The 12532-nt window shown below is 39.2% G+C and overlaps 1 protein-coding gene across 2 annotated transcripts; it reads left to right on the top strand.

Moving 5' to 3' along the window:
• The first annotated feature begins 215 nt into the window (after positions 1-215).
• Positions 216-12532, top strand: LOC117492297 (proline-rich transmembrane protein 2). 2 transcript variants are annotated; one of them, XM_034142464.1, is made up of 6 exons: positions 216-282; positions 417-462; positions 7202-7422; positions 7758-8041; positions 8536-8668; positions 9089-12532. In XM_034142464.1, exons 3-6 carry the CDS (start codon positions 7272-7274, stop codon positions 9103-9105), a joined length of 585 nt encoding a protein of 194 aa, XP_033998355.1. In that variant the 5' UTR covers positions 216-282; positions 417-462; positions 7202-7271; the 3' UTR covers positions 9106-12532. The 2 variants fall into 2 exon arrangements, with proteins under 2 accessions (XP_033998355.1, XP_033998356.1); XM_034142465.1 differs by having other exon boundaries at positions 259-282; positions 420-462.

Genomic DNA, 12532 nt, shown 5'->3' with positions numbered 1-12532 from the left:
GGCTCTGCATTTGGCATCAGTGAGCTTTACTGTAGTGGGAGATGATGAAGCTACTGTACCACACACACACACACACACACACACACACACACACACACACACACACACACACACACACACACACACACACACACACACACACACACACACACACACACACACACACACATTCTTATAGCAGCCCTCCCTCCCCTTTTACCTCTTGCAGAGGAGGACAGAAAGCTGCAGCATCCTCCACTCTGCATCACCAGAAATCAGCAGAAACAGAATCAATCAAAACAGGTGCAGACTTAAGACATACTACACATTTTATTTCAAGATATAACAGGGTATTTAAAGCAGAATCTGATTGTTTGTTAGATATTTATTTCAAGTGCTGTTTCTCCACTCCTCCTTCTGGATCTGTATTCCTGCAGCAGCACGATGAGCCCCAGCCTGCAGCTCCCTGTGGACTAGCACCAGGTAAGATGAAAAACCTCTTTGATCTCACATGCATGTGTCTCCAAACTAAGGCTGGGAGCTGCTGGAGCCACGGGGCTCTGTGGGTGTGTCGGCTCCGGCTGCAGCACACTTTGCTGCTGCTGCATTTCTACATGATGTCAGACATGCATCCGTGTGTTCAATTATGTATCAAATTAGGCTGGAATCATATTTCTTTCAAGGCATCACATCCTTCTTTCTTTTAGCTCTGCTGCTCCACAGAAGAAGACAAAAACATTCTTATATTTCTCTGTTTGTATAACTGTGTGTTTCATCTTTTTATAAGAGCAAAGAGGGATTTTAGGATCCCTGCTCCATGATTTTAATATTCATGTCATGTCCCTCCTTCATGCTGAAAAATTGGAATATGAAATGATAACCTGAAGTTTTTTTAAATGATTTTTATTGAAGAATGTCTTGTTTTGTCTGAACAAAGGTATTATGAAATTATTATATATAATATTATTAATTCAACTTTATACGTATAGCACCTTTTATACAGGATATGCAGCATTACGACCAGAGATGAATAGACGTACATATAAAATATTGGCATCATTAATGGAAAATAAAATGTAGAAAATCAACTGTAAATAAGATATAAATAAAATAAAATAAAATGCACAACAAAGATGGAAAAGAAAACTGAATATTAATTGAAAAAACATTGCAGCACATTAACACCTCCATTCTCTGATCATCTTTACTACATCAGTGGTGCAGAATGAATAGTGCAGTCTCCACGGAGATGCTTTAACCAGCAGGATCATAAGGTATTTCTCCTCGACAGATTGCACGAGTGAATTTGTGTCTTCTTTTATCACTGCATCGTTTCTAAGGAGAATATCAAGTGTTTGAAGTTGTGCAATATGAATTCAGATGATTTCTGAAATGTCTGAGAAGAACAAATCACCTTATTTCCAATAAAGGACATGATTAGGTGACAGTAATTGCAAAGAATAATGTCATGCACTTGTCCATTTCTTTTACATTTGATCCACTTTAGTCTTCTTTCAGGCTATTGGGAGGTACAATCCACATGTTCTATTTGTGTGTGTAGATCTTACTAAATTCACCACACACGTTAGTGTTAGATAATGCCTCATTTGCATATTAAAGATAACAATTTAGAAAACTTATAATACAAAAAGTGATTGTCTTTTTGTAAGTGATCTACAGGGGAAGTTTCCTGGTGATATCTACTAGTTACATGTTCTACCCTGTTCACCTGTCGTGTGAACAACATGTATGCATTTTATAATACCTATCTTTAAAGGCAGGTTTCATAACGTTCGTTTTTTCTCAAAGTTTCACGAGAAATCTCCTCTTCAGTACTTACATACACCAATCCTTACTTTTTCATTCCTATTTATGTTCTGAAGCTTTCTACAGGGGGTTTGTCCACATTTCATTCAGAACCTGATTTACAGAGCATTTTATTACTAAAAACATGGAGAAAATTAAAGAAATGTGTCTGGATTTATGGAGTGACACAAAGAAAATCATCTCTGTAAAAACATTGGACTCTAATCTTTCAACAAAATGAAACCAGCATTTTAAACCTGGCTTTATCCAATGTGCACATTTCTGGAAACGTATGAGAATTAGCATCATATTTAATAAGATGATGCCTCTTTGGCATATTGTAACATTAAGTGTGTGTGTGTGTGTGTGTGTGTGTGTGTGTGTGTGTGTGTGTGTGTGTGTGTGTGTGTGTGTGTGTGTGTGTGTGTGTGTGTGTGTGTGTGTGTGTGTGTGTGTGTGTGTGTGTGTGTGTGTGTGTGTGTGTGTTCCTGCAGCAGAGGCTGAATCAGAGACGCTGGCAGCAGAGCGGATCTGCTGCTGTGTGCTGAAGTCTGTAATAAAATCTGTACCAAAGTTAAAGAGGTCAAACTGAACAGAAAGAGAGATTTACTGCATTCTGACGACGTCTTCTTCTGGAAGACACTGGAAATGTGATCTGTGTGTGTGTGTGTGTGTGTGTGTGTGTGTGTGTGTGTGTGTGTGTGTGGTGTGTGTGTGTGTGTGTGTGTGTGTGTGTGTGTGTGTGTGTGTGTGTGTGTGTGTGTGTGTGTGTGTGTGTGTGTGTGTGTGTGTGTGTGTGTGTGTGTGTGTGTGTGTGTGTGTGTGTGTGTGTGTGTGTGTGTGTGTGTGTGTGTGTGTGTGTGTGTGTGTGTGTGTGTGTGAGTTTTATTTTAAGAATCTGCTTTGTATCTTAGATCAAGACAAAATGACAAACCCTAAATGTGTGCATTCTTCTCTGCAGCCATTATCCAGTATTCTCTGACAGCTCAAACATTTAGTGTGATATTTTAATGGACGTGACTTTGCGCTAATCCCCCCGCCCCCCCCCCCCCCCCAACTCCTGAGAGGAAGCTAATCCTGAACATCCTGAGAGAAGAGGGGAACGGGACGGCGGGTTAATGGATGTTCACTTAACATCCCTCCTCAAACACCTGCCACCTTTTATCGTGTTCTGAGGGGCAAGGAGATTTAAAAATTAGGTCAGAAGTCAGATACTTAACTGTAGTAAAAATACTTAAACCACATAGTAGGTAGTTCTAAGAATAGGATTTAAAAAACCTAAAATGCATATAAAATACAATTTATGTTTTTTAGTACATAAAAAATAAATAGGAACATTACTTCATTCAGCTACAAAATACTGTATCTTAAAAATAAATGCGACAAATTATACAAGATTTCAGCATTCACATATCTTAAACAAATACAGTAAATGATTGACTGTTAATTATATTTATAATTGTAGAATAATCTTCTACCATGAGATACAATGTGACAGAAATATGGGACACTTTTAAAAACAGCTGTTCCTAAGTCCTTCCCAGCAAGTAATACAACTTTTTTAAAAAATGGAAACAGACTCAAAACATACAAAACAGAGTAAGAGAAATATAATAAACAGAACAGAATTAAAAGCAAGCGACACAATTAAAAAGAAAACTGCCTTTGTTAAGTCAGTTTTGTGGTACAGACTTAGCTGAACAGTGAGAGGATCAGATACTCACGTTTATTTTTCTGCATCATGATGTGAAATGCTCAATATCAGTAGTGTTCTGCAGCGCTCCTTTTCTTTTAGGCGTGGCTGTTTTAGGTAAAACTCCTGCGTGTGTGTGTGTGTGTGTGTGTGTGTGTGTGTGTGTGTGTGTGTGTGTGTGTGTGTGTGTGTGTGTGTGTGTGTGTGTGTGTGTGTGTGTGTGTGTGTGTGTGTGTGTGTGTGTGTGTGTGTGTGTGTGTGTGTGTGTGTGTGTGTGTGTGTGTGTGTGTGTGTGTGTGTGTGTGTGTGTGTGTGTGTGTTAGTGTTAGTGTATGCAGAGGTGGGAGAAGTACTATAACTTTCTACTTCGGGAAAAGTAGTAATACCACAGTGTAGAATACTCTGGTACAGGTGGAGATGTAGCCCATCGATCCACCAGGTATAAAGGTATAAGTATAAGCAAATATCATTGAAGTAACAACTACTTCTGTTAGTCCATGAAACATACTGTGTTAACCAAAGCCTAAACAAAGACCAAAGGTTACCCTGTTAGCTTTTTCCCGTATTTGTGAATGAAGCGCCATCTCATGGTAAAACCCTGCAATTGAACAAATGGGCGGGTCTACAGTGGAATCTAGCCCCGCCCTCTCAGGAAACAGGGGTGGATAAGTTAGGTTTCCGTCTGGTATTCAGTAGGTGGTGAGACACAAGCCTGGCATTCAACATTTAAAAAAAATATTACCATCAAAACATACTTAAAGTACCAAAGCTAAAAGTACTAATTATGAAGAATGCCCTTTTCTTAGAAGTATTCATATTTAATCACTGGATTGTAATTAATGACACATTAATGTGAACATCCTTTTAATTATGTAGCTTGTAAAAATGGAGATAACTAATGACTTTTTATACTGCCAAGAATATTAATCCATAATAATACCCCATAATTCACAATTCAATGTATTTATTTTTAATTAATAATATGTATACCTTCAAAGCAACTATCTAATCTTGTCAAATCAATAAGTAGTGAGTAAAAAGCACAATATTTAAAACAAAATTGTAATGGAGTAGTGTGAAGTATAGTATAAAACTGAAAAAAACGGTGTGTGTGTGTGTGTGTGTGTGTGTGTGTGTGTGTGTGTGTGTGTGTGTGTGTGTGTGTGTGTGTGTGTGTGTGTGTGTGTGTGTGTGTGTGTGTGTGTGTGTGTGTGTGTGTGTGTGTGTGTGTGTGTGTGTGTGTGTGTGTGTGTGTGTGTGTGTGTGTGTGTGTACTGAGATTTGCTTTTAAAAGTTTGATAGATGGAGGATAGATAAGTGAAGATAAGTTGGTGTGATTTACTGCATTAATTTCTTCTGCATTATATGACACATTAAATGCATCAACATGAAGTCTGCAGTGATGTCTAACTTTTCTACAGAGTTCCTCTGATTCAGCCCTCAGGCTGCACACAGAGGAGCAGAAAATAACAAAAGACTGCATTTGTCAGCTGAAGCAGCGCCGCAGCATTTGGCCCTCGGGAGGGGGGGAGGGGGTCATCGATCCAGCCTCTACAGTCCTCAGTGTGTCGCTTCATGCTGCTGCAGCAAAGATTCCTCCTAAATCTGCTCTCTAGGAAGCTGCCGGCCTGCGGGCTGTCGCTCAGATCAATGAGTCTGTTTATAATCTGCTGACAGACTCACAATAACATTCATTTATGATGAAAAGACGCAAGATCGATGTGATGGGATATTAAAGAGCTGCGGGAAGGCTGCGGGGGGGCTGCAGCACCGTGCTGCAGGAACATCTCTCAGTGCTGCCTCAGAACGCAGACAGGCATCGCATCTGCAGACAAAATGTCCCTTTAGTGGAAAATGTTCTGGCATATGCAAAACTGCTTGGCTGAAGAACAGAGGAAACTAAGCACAATCAGAAAAAACTAGGAGCACAATCAAGTATTATATAACAAATTGAATATCAATGATATGGACACATACAGTAGTAGTGCAGTGTAAAAAAATACAAAAAGACATAAATAATAATAAACATAATGTTTGCGCAATCCTGACTTTAGACCAATCATAACAAATGTCAAATATTGTATCTTTACGCAAATGCTATTTGCACCCAGGTGACAATAGTCAACAATGTTATTTACACCCCGGGTGAAGAGCTATGGTGTAGCTATTTTCAACTGGGTGCGATTAGACACTCCGTTATCTTATTCATACTAAATAAAACGCTTAGAGGTACAAATGGTTAAAAAAACAAAACACCCCCAAAGCATAATGTTTCCACCTCGACGGGGGGGGGTTATAGTCAGCATTTCTCGTCCTCATGCCAAAGATCAACATTTTGGTCTCATCAAAATTGATCACCTTCTCCCAAGCCTTCTCTGAATCATTCAGATGTTCCTTGTCAAACTTCAGACGGGCCGTTCATGTCCTTCTTGAGCAGGGGGCCTTCAGGCGCTGCTGGATTTGATCCATTATGGTGTGGTGTGTTACCAATAGTTTTCTTGGTGACTGTGGTCCCAGCTGCCTTGAGATCATTAACAAGTTCCTCCGTGTAGTTCTTGGCTCACCTTTCTCATCATCATCAATACCCCACGGGGCCAGATCCTGTGTGGAGCCCCAGACCGAGGCCGACTGATGCTCATTTTGTGTTACTTCCATTTAGAAACACACACATTATTCTTCTGAATAATGACACCAACAGTTGTCTCCTTCTCACCGAGCTGCTTTCTGATGGTCTTGTAGCCGATCCCAGCCTGGTGCAGGTCTACAGTCTAGTCCCTGAGGTCCTTAGACCGCTCTTTAGTCTTGCCCATGGTGGAGAGGTTGGAATCTGATTGATTGATTCTGTGGACAGGTGTCTTTTACAGGTAACAAGTTGATATTAGGAGTACTTTTTTAAAGGACTGTGGGAGCCAGAATTTCTGGATTTTCTTCTTGACATTCTTACTCTCACTGTTAAAATAAACCTACCATTAAAAGTATAGACTGTTCATTTATTTGTAAGTGGGTAAACTTACAAAATATGCAGGGGATCAAATACTTATTTCCTCCACTGTATATTTATATATATATATACATTTTCCACCTACACACCCGGAAAACCTTACCATGACCCTTGCCCACACAGACAAATCTGTATATTATATAACATATGGGTGTTTTATATTCATATTTGTTGCTCCAGGCAACAGATTCTTTCTTCTTTTTTCAGAAAGCAACATGTTGTCAGTGCTGTAAAAAAAAACGCTTTTCTTTCAGCAGCCATCGCTCAGATGCTATAGAAACAATGCTTATTTATTTATTTGATTGATCTTATTTTACAGATCCAACCACCTCTCTCCTGGAGGCCTTAAGGTCCTTGGCTGAATTTCATTATTTGTTTTACTTTGAACTATTAAGATATGAAGGGTTGCTACTATGGCACACCAAAGAATAATTGTTGTTAATCTACTATATTTTGTACTGATAATCTACATCCACAAAATGTAGTGAAGTAAAATTATAAAGTAGCATACAATGGAAACACTCGAAGTAGTCCAAGTATCCTTAAACTATACTTGAGTATGTACTTAGTTACATTACCACTACTAGTAGAGGTTTGGGTATTGTTGGGAGTATTGAGTATTATTATGTTTTTTATGGATAACACCTTTTTTAAATAAATGAAATCAAACAAAAGGTTTACAATATATGTAATAAAGCTTTATGTCTGTGATTGTGTTTCAGATCGCGCCCTGCCTTTAGCTTTCCTTCAACACTTCCTGTTCACCGCCTCACGGCCACCACCAGCAACAGCATGGAGTCCAAGCAGCCAATCAGCGAGCATCATGAAGGGATGAGCGACCACGCCGCCGTGACCTCTCAACCACCCCCGGCAGCAGATGCTTCAGCAGCCAATCAAACGGACAATATGGCCCACCTGTCCGTCATCGACAACGCGGAGACCAGTAAATACACCTGACCCGCACCTGTGTATAGACACCTCCCAACACTTAATTCCCATGCACTTTATTCATTTAAGTACTGCAGCCAAGTATAATACTGATGTACTTTTACTTGACTTTTTTTCATTTTATGCTACTTTAAGCTTTAAATCTACAGCCCTGGCTTAAAATGATGCTCAGAAGTAATGGTATTATTCCTTTTTCAATATGTTAGTGCGTCATAGTTTCAGACTTCCTGTCTGCGCCTCTCAGCTACAAGTTCATTGGTACTACTGAAGTTGTAAACACTTTTACATTTTATTTTGAACAAATGTCCTCTCTGGAACCTTGTGTTGCAGATAACGGCCTGGGTCATGCGATGGGGGACGCGTCTCCCACGGTGTCCTCAGTGTCGCCCAAGCTCCACGCGGTGGGCGGCCATGCTAATGGCCGGCCCGGTCTGAGCAGCCGTTCGGGGTCCATGGCGGGCTCCCCCCGGCCCTCCCTCACCCGCCGGCCCAGCGGCATCACGGAGGCTGCTGTGGACGGGTCCAAGCCCCGCGACTACCTGTTCCTCGCCATCCTGTCCTGCTTCTGCCCGCTGTGGCCCATCAACATCGTAGCCCTCACCTTCTCTGTCATGGTACGACCGTAGACTTTCCTTTGTGTAATCCTACAGGGATTAATAAAGGTCCATCTTATTTTATCTTATTTTAAATTAAATGATTGACTGTAATTAGCTGGGAAATTGGTTAGTTACAGGTTAGTTCTTCTTCTTCTTCTTCTTCTCTTTCTTCAACAATCACCATTTCGGCTAGTTCGGATAATAACTTAAAAGAACTTGATATTTTTGGTAGCAATATCTGACGCATCCTTGTTTTCACGGTAGAAAGTGCCTGAAGAAAAAATGAATTTAAAAGTATAAAGTGTAACAGAGCTCACAGGGACCAAATAAAACAACAATGTTTTTGACGTCACCTGGAAGGTTTTTAACATCCTCCTGAATGTATAGTCTTGTGTTTCAGGACATCTGTTACAGATCTTTCATTATTTGACAGCCATTGTATTGCACATTCAACATTTAGTTTATAATGATGTTTTTAATGACATTTTCTTCACTGTTTATACTCTGTTCAGTCCCGGAACAGTCTGCAGCAGGGCAACGTGGACGGAGCTCGCCGTTTAGGCCGCAATGCCATGATTCTGTCTGTGGTCGCCATCTTGGGAGGGATCGCCATCATCGCCGCGGCCATCGCCCTCAACTGGGGATGTGAGTTACACGGAACACCAAAAACTACACAAAAACACAATTTAAATTTGAAATGACCTTATTGTTTTTTAAAGACTCAAGTATAAGTCACTTTAATTTGTAGTTAAGTAAATGTAGTTAGATACCTTTTACAATTGTATTAAATGCTGTTCAGGATCAGGATCAAAGTACTATATTTATCTTGGCGGAAATTGCATTTTGTAACTATATAAAATGTAAAATCGAATACATTTAAATAAAATAAATAAGTGAATAACAATTGAGAAGTTAAATTAAAATGTGCATATATCTACTACTTCTACTGTACTACAATATGTAACGACAGCAAATCACAATATATACAGTAGAGTATATTAATAATAATATGGTCAAGATGAACTCTTAAATATGTGTGACTTTCTGTCTTTTTCTCTTTTTCAGTAATTTTAAAATCCTGATCAAAAAATAATAATAATGGCGACACACCGACTGCACGACAACATCCGTCCGACACGACTCCGTTTCCCCTCCCCGAACTTCCTGAATCGTTTTCTCCAGCGCCTGCACCAGATGAAAAACTAAATCTGTTCCCTGCTATTGTTTTCTTGCTGCACGACGACGACGAGCATGGACACTCCCCCGACACCCACGCCTCGATTTGGATTAGGAGAAAAGTGTGGGTCACCTGATGTTCATCTCACCCTGTGGTCCACAGGGACATCTGGGATATATGAGCCTCCATGCAACAAGTCCAGCGATGGTGCAAACCTTCTGATTTTTTATGCCAAATATTTGAAGACTTGGTGTTGTTGGTGAACTGAAAGAGGGAATGCTGCTGCTGATGGTCCGGCATGAACATGAAGACCAACTGTAAGAGTATTTATAGAGAGAGAGAGACTCGTGTTTCATCATCCAGATCTTCCTGCTGCTGTTCATGGTGCACAAACATAAAGTCGACACACTCATAGAGAGTCCTGACGTCACAACTTAGCAGCTGTTTACTAAAACAACGTTCACGTTTTCTTCTCTTTCTGTATTCCAATATAAAGGAAACTGCTATCTAATACAGTTATAGGCCTATTCAAATATATACCATTAGTTGTTTCAACAAAGTGAAAGGATAAAGAGGGAGTTATCCCCCATACGGCGTCATGCAGAGACCCAAACACAAATCCTTAAAAACACAAATATATAATAAAGTATGAGTAAAGTGTATGAGAAAAAAAACTGCATGTGATATTTTGCGAAAAGCGTTTTCTCCAAAAGATATCCAGGAAATGATTTCAATTGAAAGTTGATTGATCAGTCTTGATCAGAAACAAGTTGGTTCGTTTTAGGTGAAGGGTGTAAAATAACAGAAGTTTTGATAACAAATAAATGAACATTGACTTCTGGTTTACAAGGGACAAAAATGACTGTGCATTATTCATACCAACGGCCACAAACAGTGTTTGGGAAAAGCCATTTTGGGTTTGTAGATTATTTTCTATTTGACGTTTTACATCTTTTCATTGGAGTTTTCTGCTTTCTTGTTGACGTTTTGCGTCTCTTTGTTGGCGTTTTATGTTTCTTCTTTGGCTTTCTACGTATATTTGTTGAGGTCTTGAGTCACTTTGTGGCCATTTTGCGTCTCTTTATGGACAATTTGTATCACTTTGTCTGTATTTTACGTCTCTTTGTTGGCGTTTTAAATCTTCTTGTTGATATTGTTTTTCTTTATTGATGATTTGCGTCTCTTTATTGATGATTTGCGTCTTTGTTGATGATTTGCGTCTCTTTGTTGATGATTTGCGTCTCTTTGTTGATGATTTGCGTCTCTTTGTTGGCGATTTAAACCTTTTTGTTGGCGTTCACATCTCTTTGTTGCATTTGCATCCCCTATTATTTCCACGCATTCACATACAAGGGTATGTTAATTCCAAAAAAGTTATTCTTCATTTTACGTGCATTCTCCTACAAATGTCCAGTAAAACAAACCGCTTGTTACATACATTTGGTACTCAAAGTAAAAAAAGGAATGGTTAGGTTGAGGAAAAGATTGTGATTTGGGTGAAAATAACTAATGGAAGTGGTGTTACATGACTATGGAAGTTACGTTTACAATTAAATCAACTTTGACTTCTGGTCCACCCCGACCTCCTTACCAGGAGGACTTTGTCAATATTGCAAATTAATTTTCTGGGAAACTAACCAATTACAGTGCATTACTTTTTGTATGTATAGATACAAACAGCAACGCTGTGGCAAACACAGCTGTTGTTTCTGTTTCTTTAAATGTTTGTGTGCTAATTGTGAACTGGGTGGGGGCTTTGAGGAAATAGGCTGTTGTTATGGATCTAAATCATCTCTTATAACCTGTGCATGTTTACAGTATGTATAACAGAATGCTTTTACATAATACCGTAGCCTCATTTAGCAGGAGCGCTAACTGAGCAGCACTTTGTAAATACATAATACGGGAATTGTGTTATGTCTACCTGGTGTAGAGAGGTGCAGGAATTACTTATTTGAGTAGTACAAACCTTGAATTGAGCATTTCCCTGGTTCCTTCCACAAAGAGCTAATTGGATCTTTTCATTGGATTGTGGAATATTCCAGAAACAAATATCTGTGGAAAACCTACATTTAGGATACCTACACTTTTTTGTTCGAAAGGATAATCTCCACATATTAATAGAAATGGAAATTCAATCTCCAGAAGAAAATGTTATAAACAAACTACAGCACGGTCACTTGACATCACCAGCGCCAAGCTAAAGGTGGCTAACGTTCGGCTGGACCAGCGCCAAGCTAAAGGTGGCTAATGTTCGGCTAGATGACATTTAGTAGTCTCATCCAGCCACCTGTTAGCAACCGCGGTTTCAAAGACACAACGAATCTTCAGATATTGACGAGTAGGTTATATAATGACGCATTTAAAGTTGTAAGACTAAACGGTAAAATCTCTTTCGCATTTTTGAACCACAAACCTTATTTCAGGGTTCTGACCAAATGAACTTCCAGAGAAGGGATCAGGAAGTGCTAGAATGCTAACTCATTTCAGGGTTTGAGGACTCATTCCTGCAGCACGCTATTGATATCCAAATGTTTTCTCTTCCTTACGGATGTAACTGACCAACAAATAAATCCCCACCAAGATTGCACAAGAGGGATTTTTTTAAAAGAAGGAAGCAGATAAATGTTGAACTTTGCACCAATCAGACGGTGTCTCTGCGTAGAGGTGAGGTCTGATAAGGTCAGGTTGGGGGAGGAAGGTAAAGTTGCCTCACACCTTCACACTGTATGTAGCATGTTTACTAACCACATTATGCAAAACAACGGTCCCGGCTTGATTGTCAGTACGAATGCTAGCTTCCCTCAGTTTATTGTGTACTTGTACACGGTTTTGTATGGACTTTGCTTGCGCTACCTCTCAGAGTTGCCTACAGTGTTTTATCACGTTGTTCCACTGATTTTAACCGACTGTTAAATCTATTTGTGTTCCTTTTTTCACTTACTAACATACTAATAATGGTATTAACATGAAGGGTGTTAAATGTGAACACATTCCCAGAAATCTGTAATTCAACTGGTACAATTTCTGTGAGTGAACAATATATGTATAAATATATATATAACATCTAATTTTACACGTGAAATGAACAGTTCTGAGGAAGATTTTCAGCATGTATCATTTGTTTTGTTCCTTATTGGCCATTTTCCAAAAAGGATGCACATTCAATTTCCAAATGACATACAAATAATAATCATATTTACTTTTTAAAGTATTAACCCTTAGATGCATAAGTGGGTCTTTTTTGACCTGGTGAGGTGGTTTTCTTGAAGTATCTTTGTAATTACATTTTTTGTATCATTTCATATTCCAGCTATTCCTCAAAAAACATG

The sequence above is a fragment of the Trematomus bernacchii genome, unplaced genomic scaffold (assembly GCF_902827165.1).
Source record: "Trematomus bernacchii unplaced genomic scaffold, fTreBer1.1, whole genome shotgun sequence".
In the NCBI taxonomy this organism is placed as follows: domain Eukaryota; kingdom Metazoa; phylum Chordata; class Actinopteri; order Perciformes; family Nototheniidae; genus Trematomus; species Trematomus bernacchii.
The sequence above is the reverse complement of the archived record's forward strand: the minus strand, read 5'-3'. Positions and strand labels throughout refer to the sequence as shown.

Bases quoted from the DNA above. Each gene is read 5' to 3' on its own strand.
- LOC117492297 (XM_034142464.1), top strand. From the start codon at position 7,272: ATGGAGTCCAAGCAGCCAATCAGCGAGCATCATGAAGGGATGAGCGAC. The intron at 7,423-7,757 runs GTAAATACACCT...CTTGTGTTGCAG, and splicing joins CATCGACAACGCGGAGACCA to ATAACGGCCTGGGTCATGCG. The intron at 8,042-8,535 runs GTACGACCGTAG...TACTCTGTTCAG, and splicing joins CCCTCACCTTCTCTGTCATG to TCCCGGAACAGTCTGCAGCA.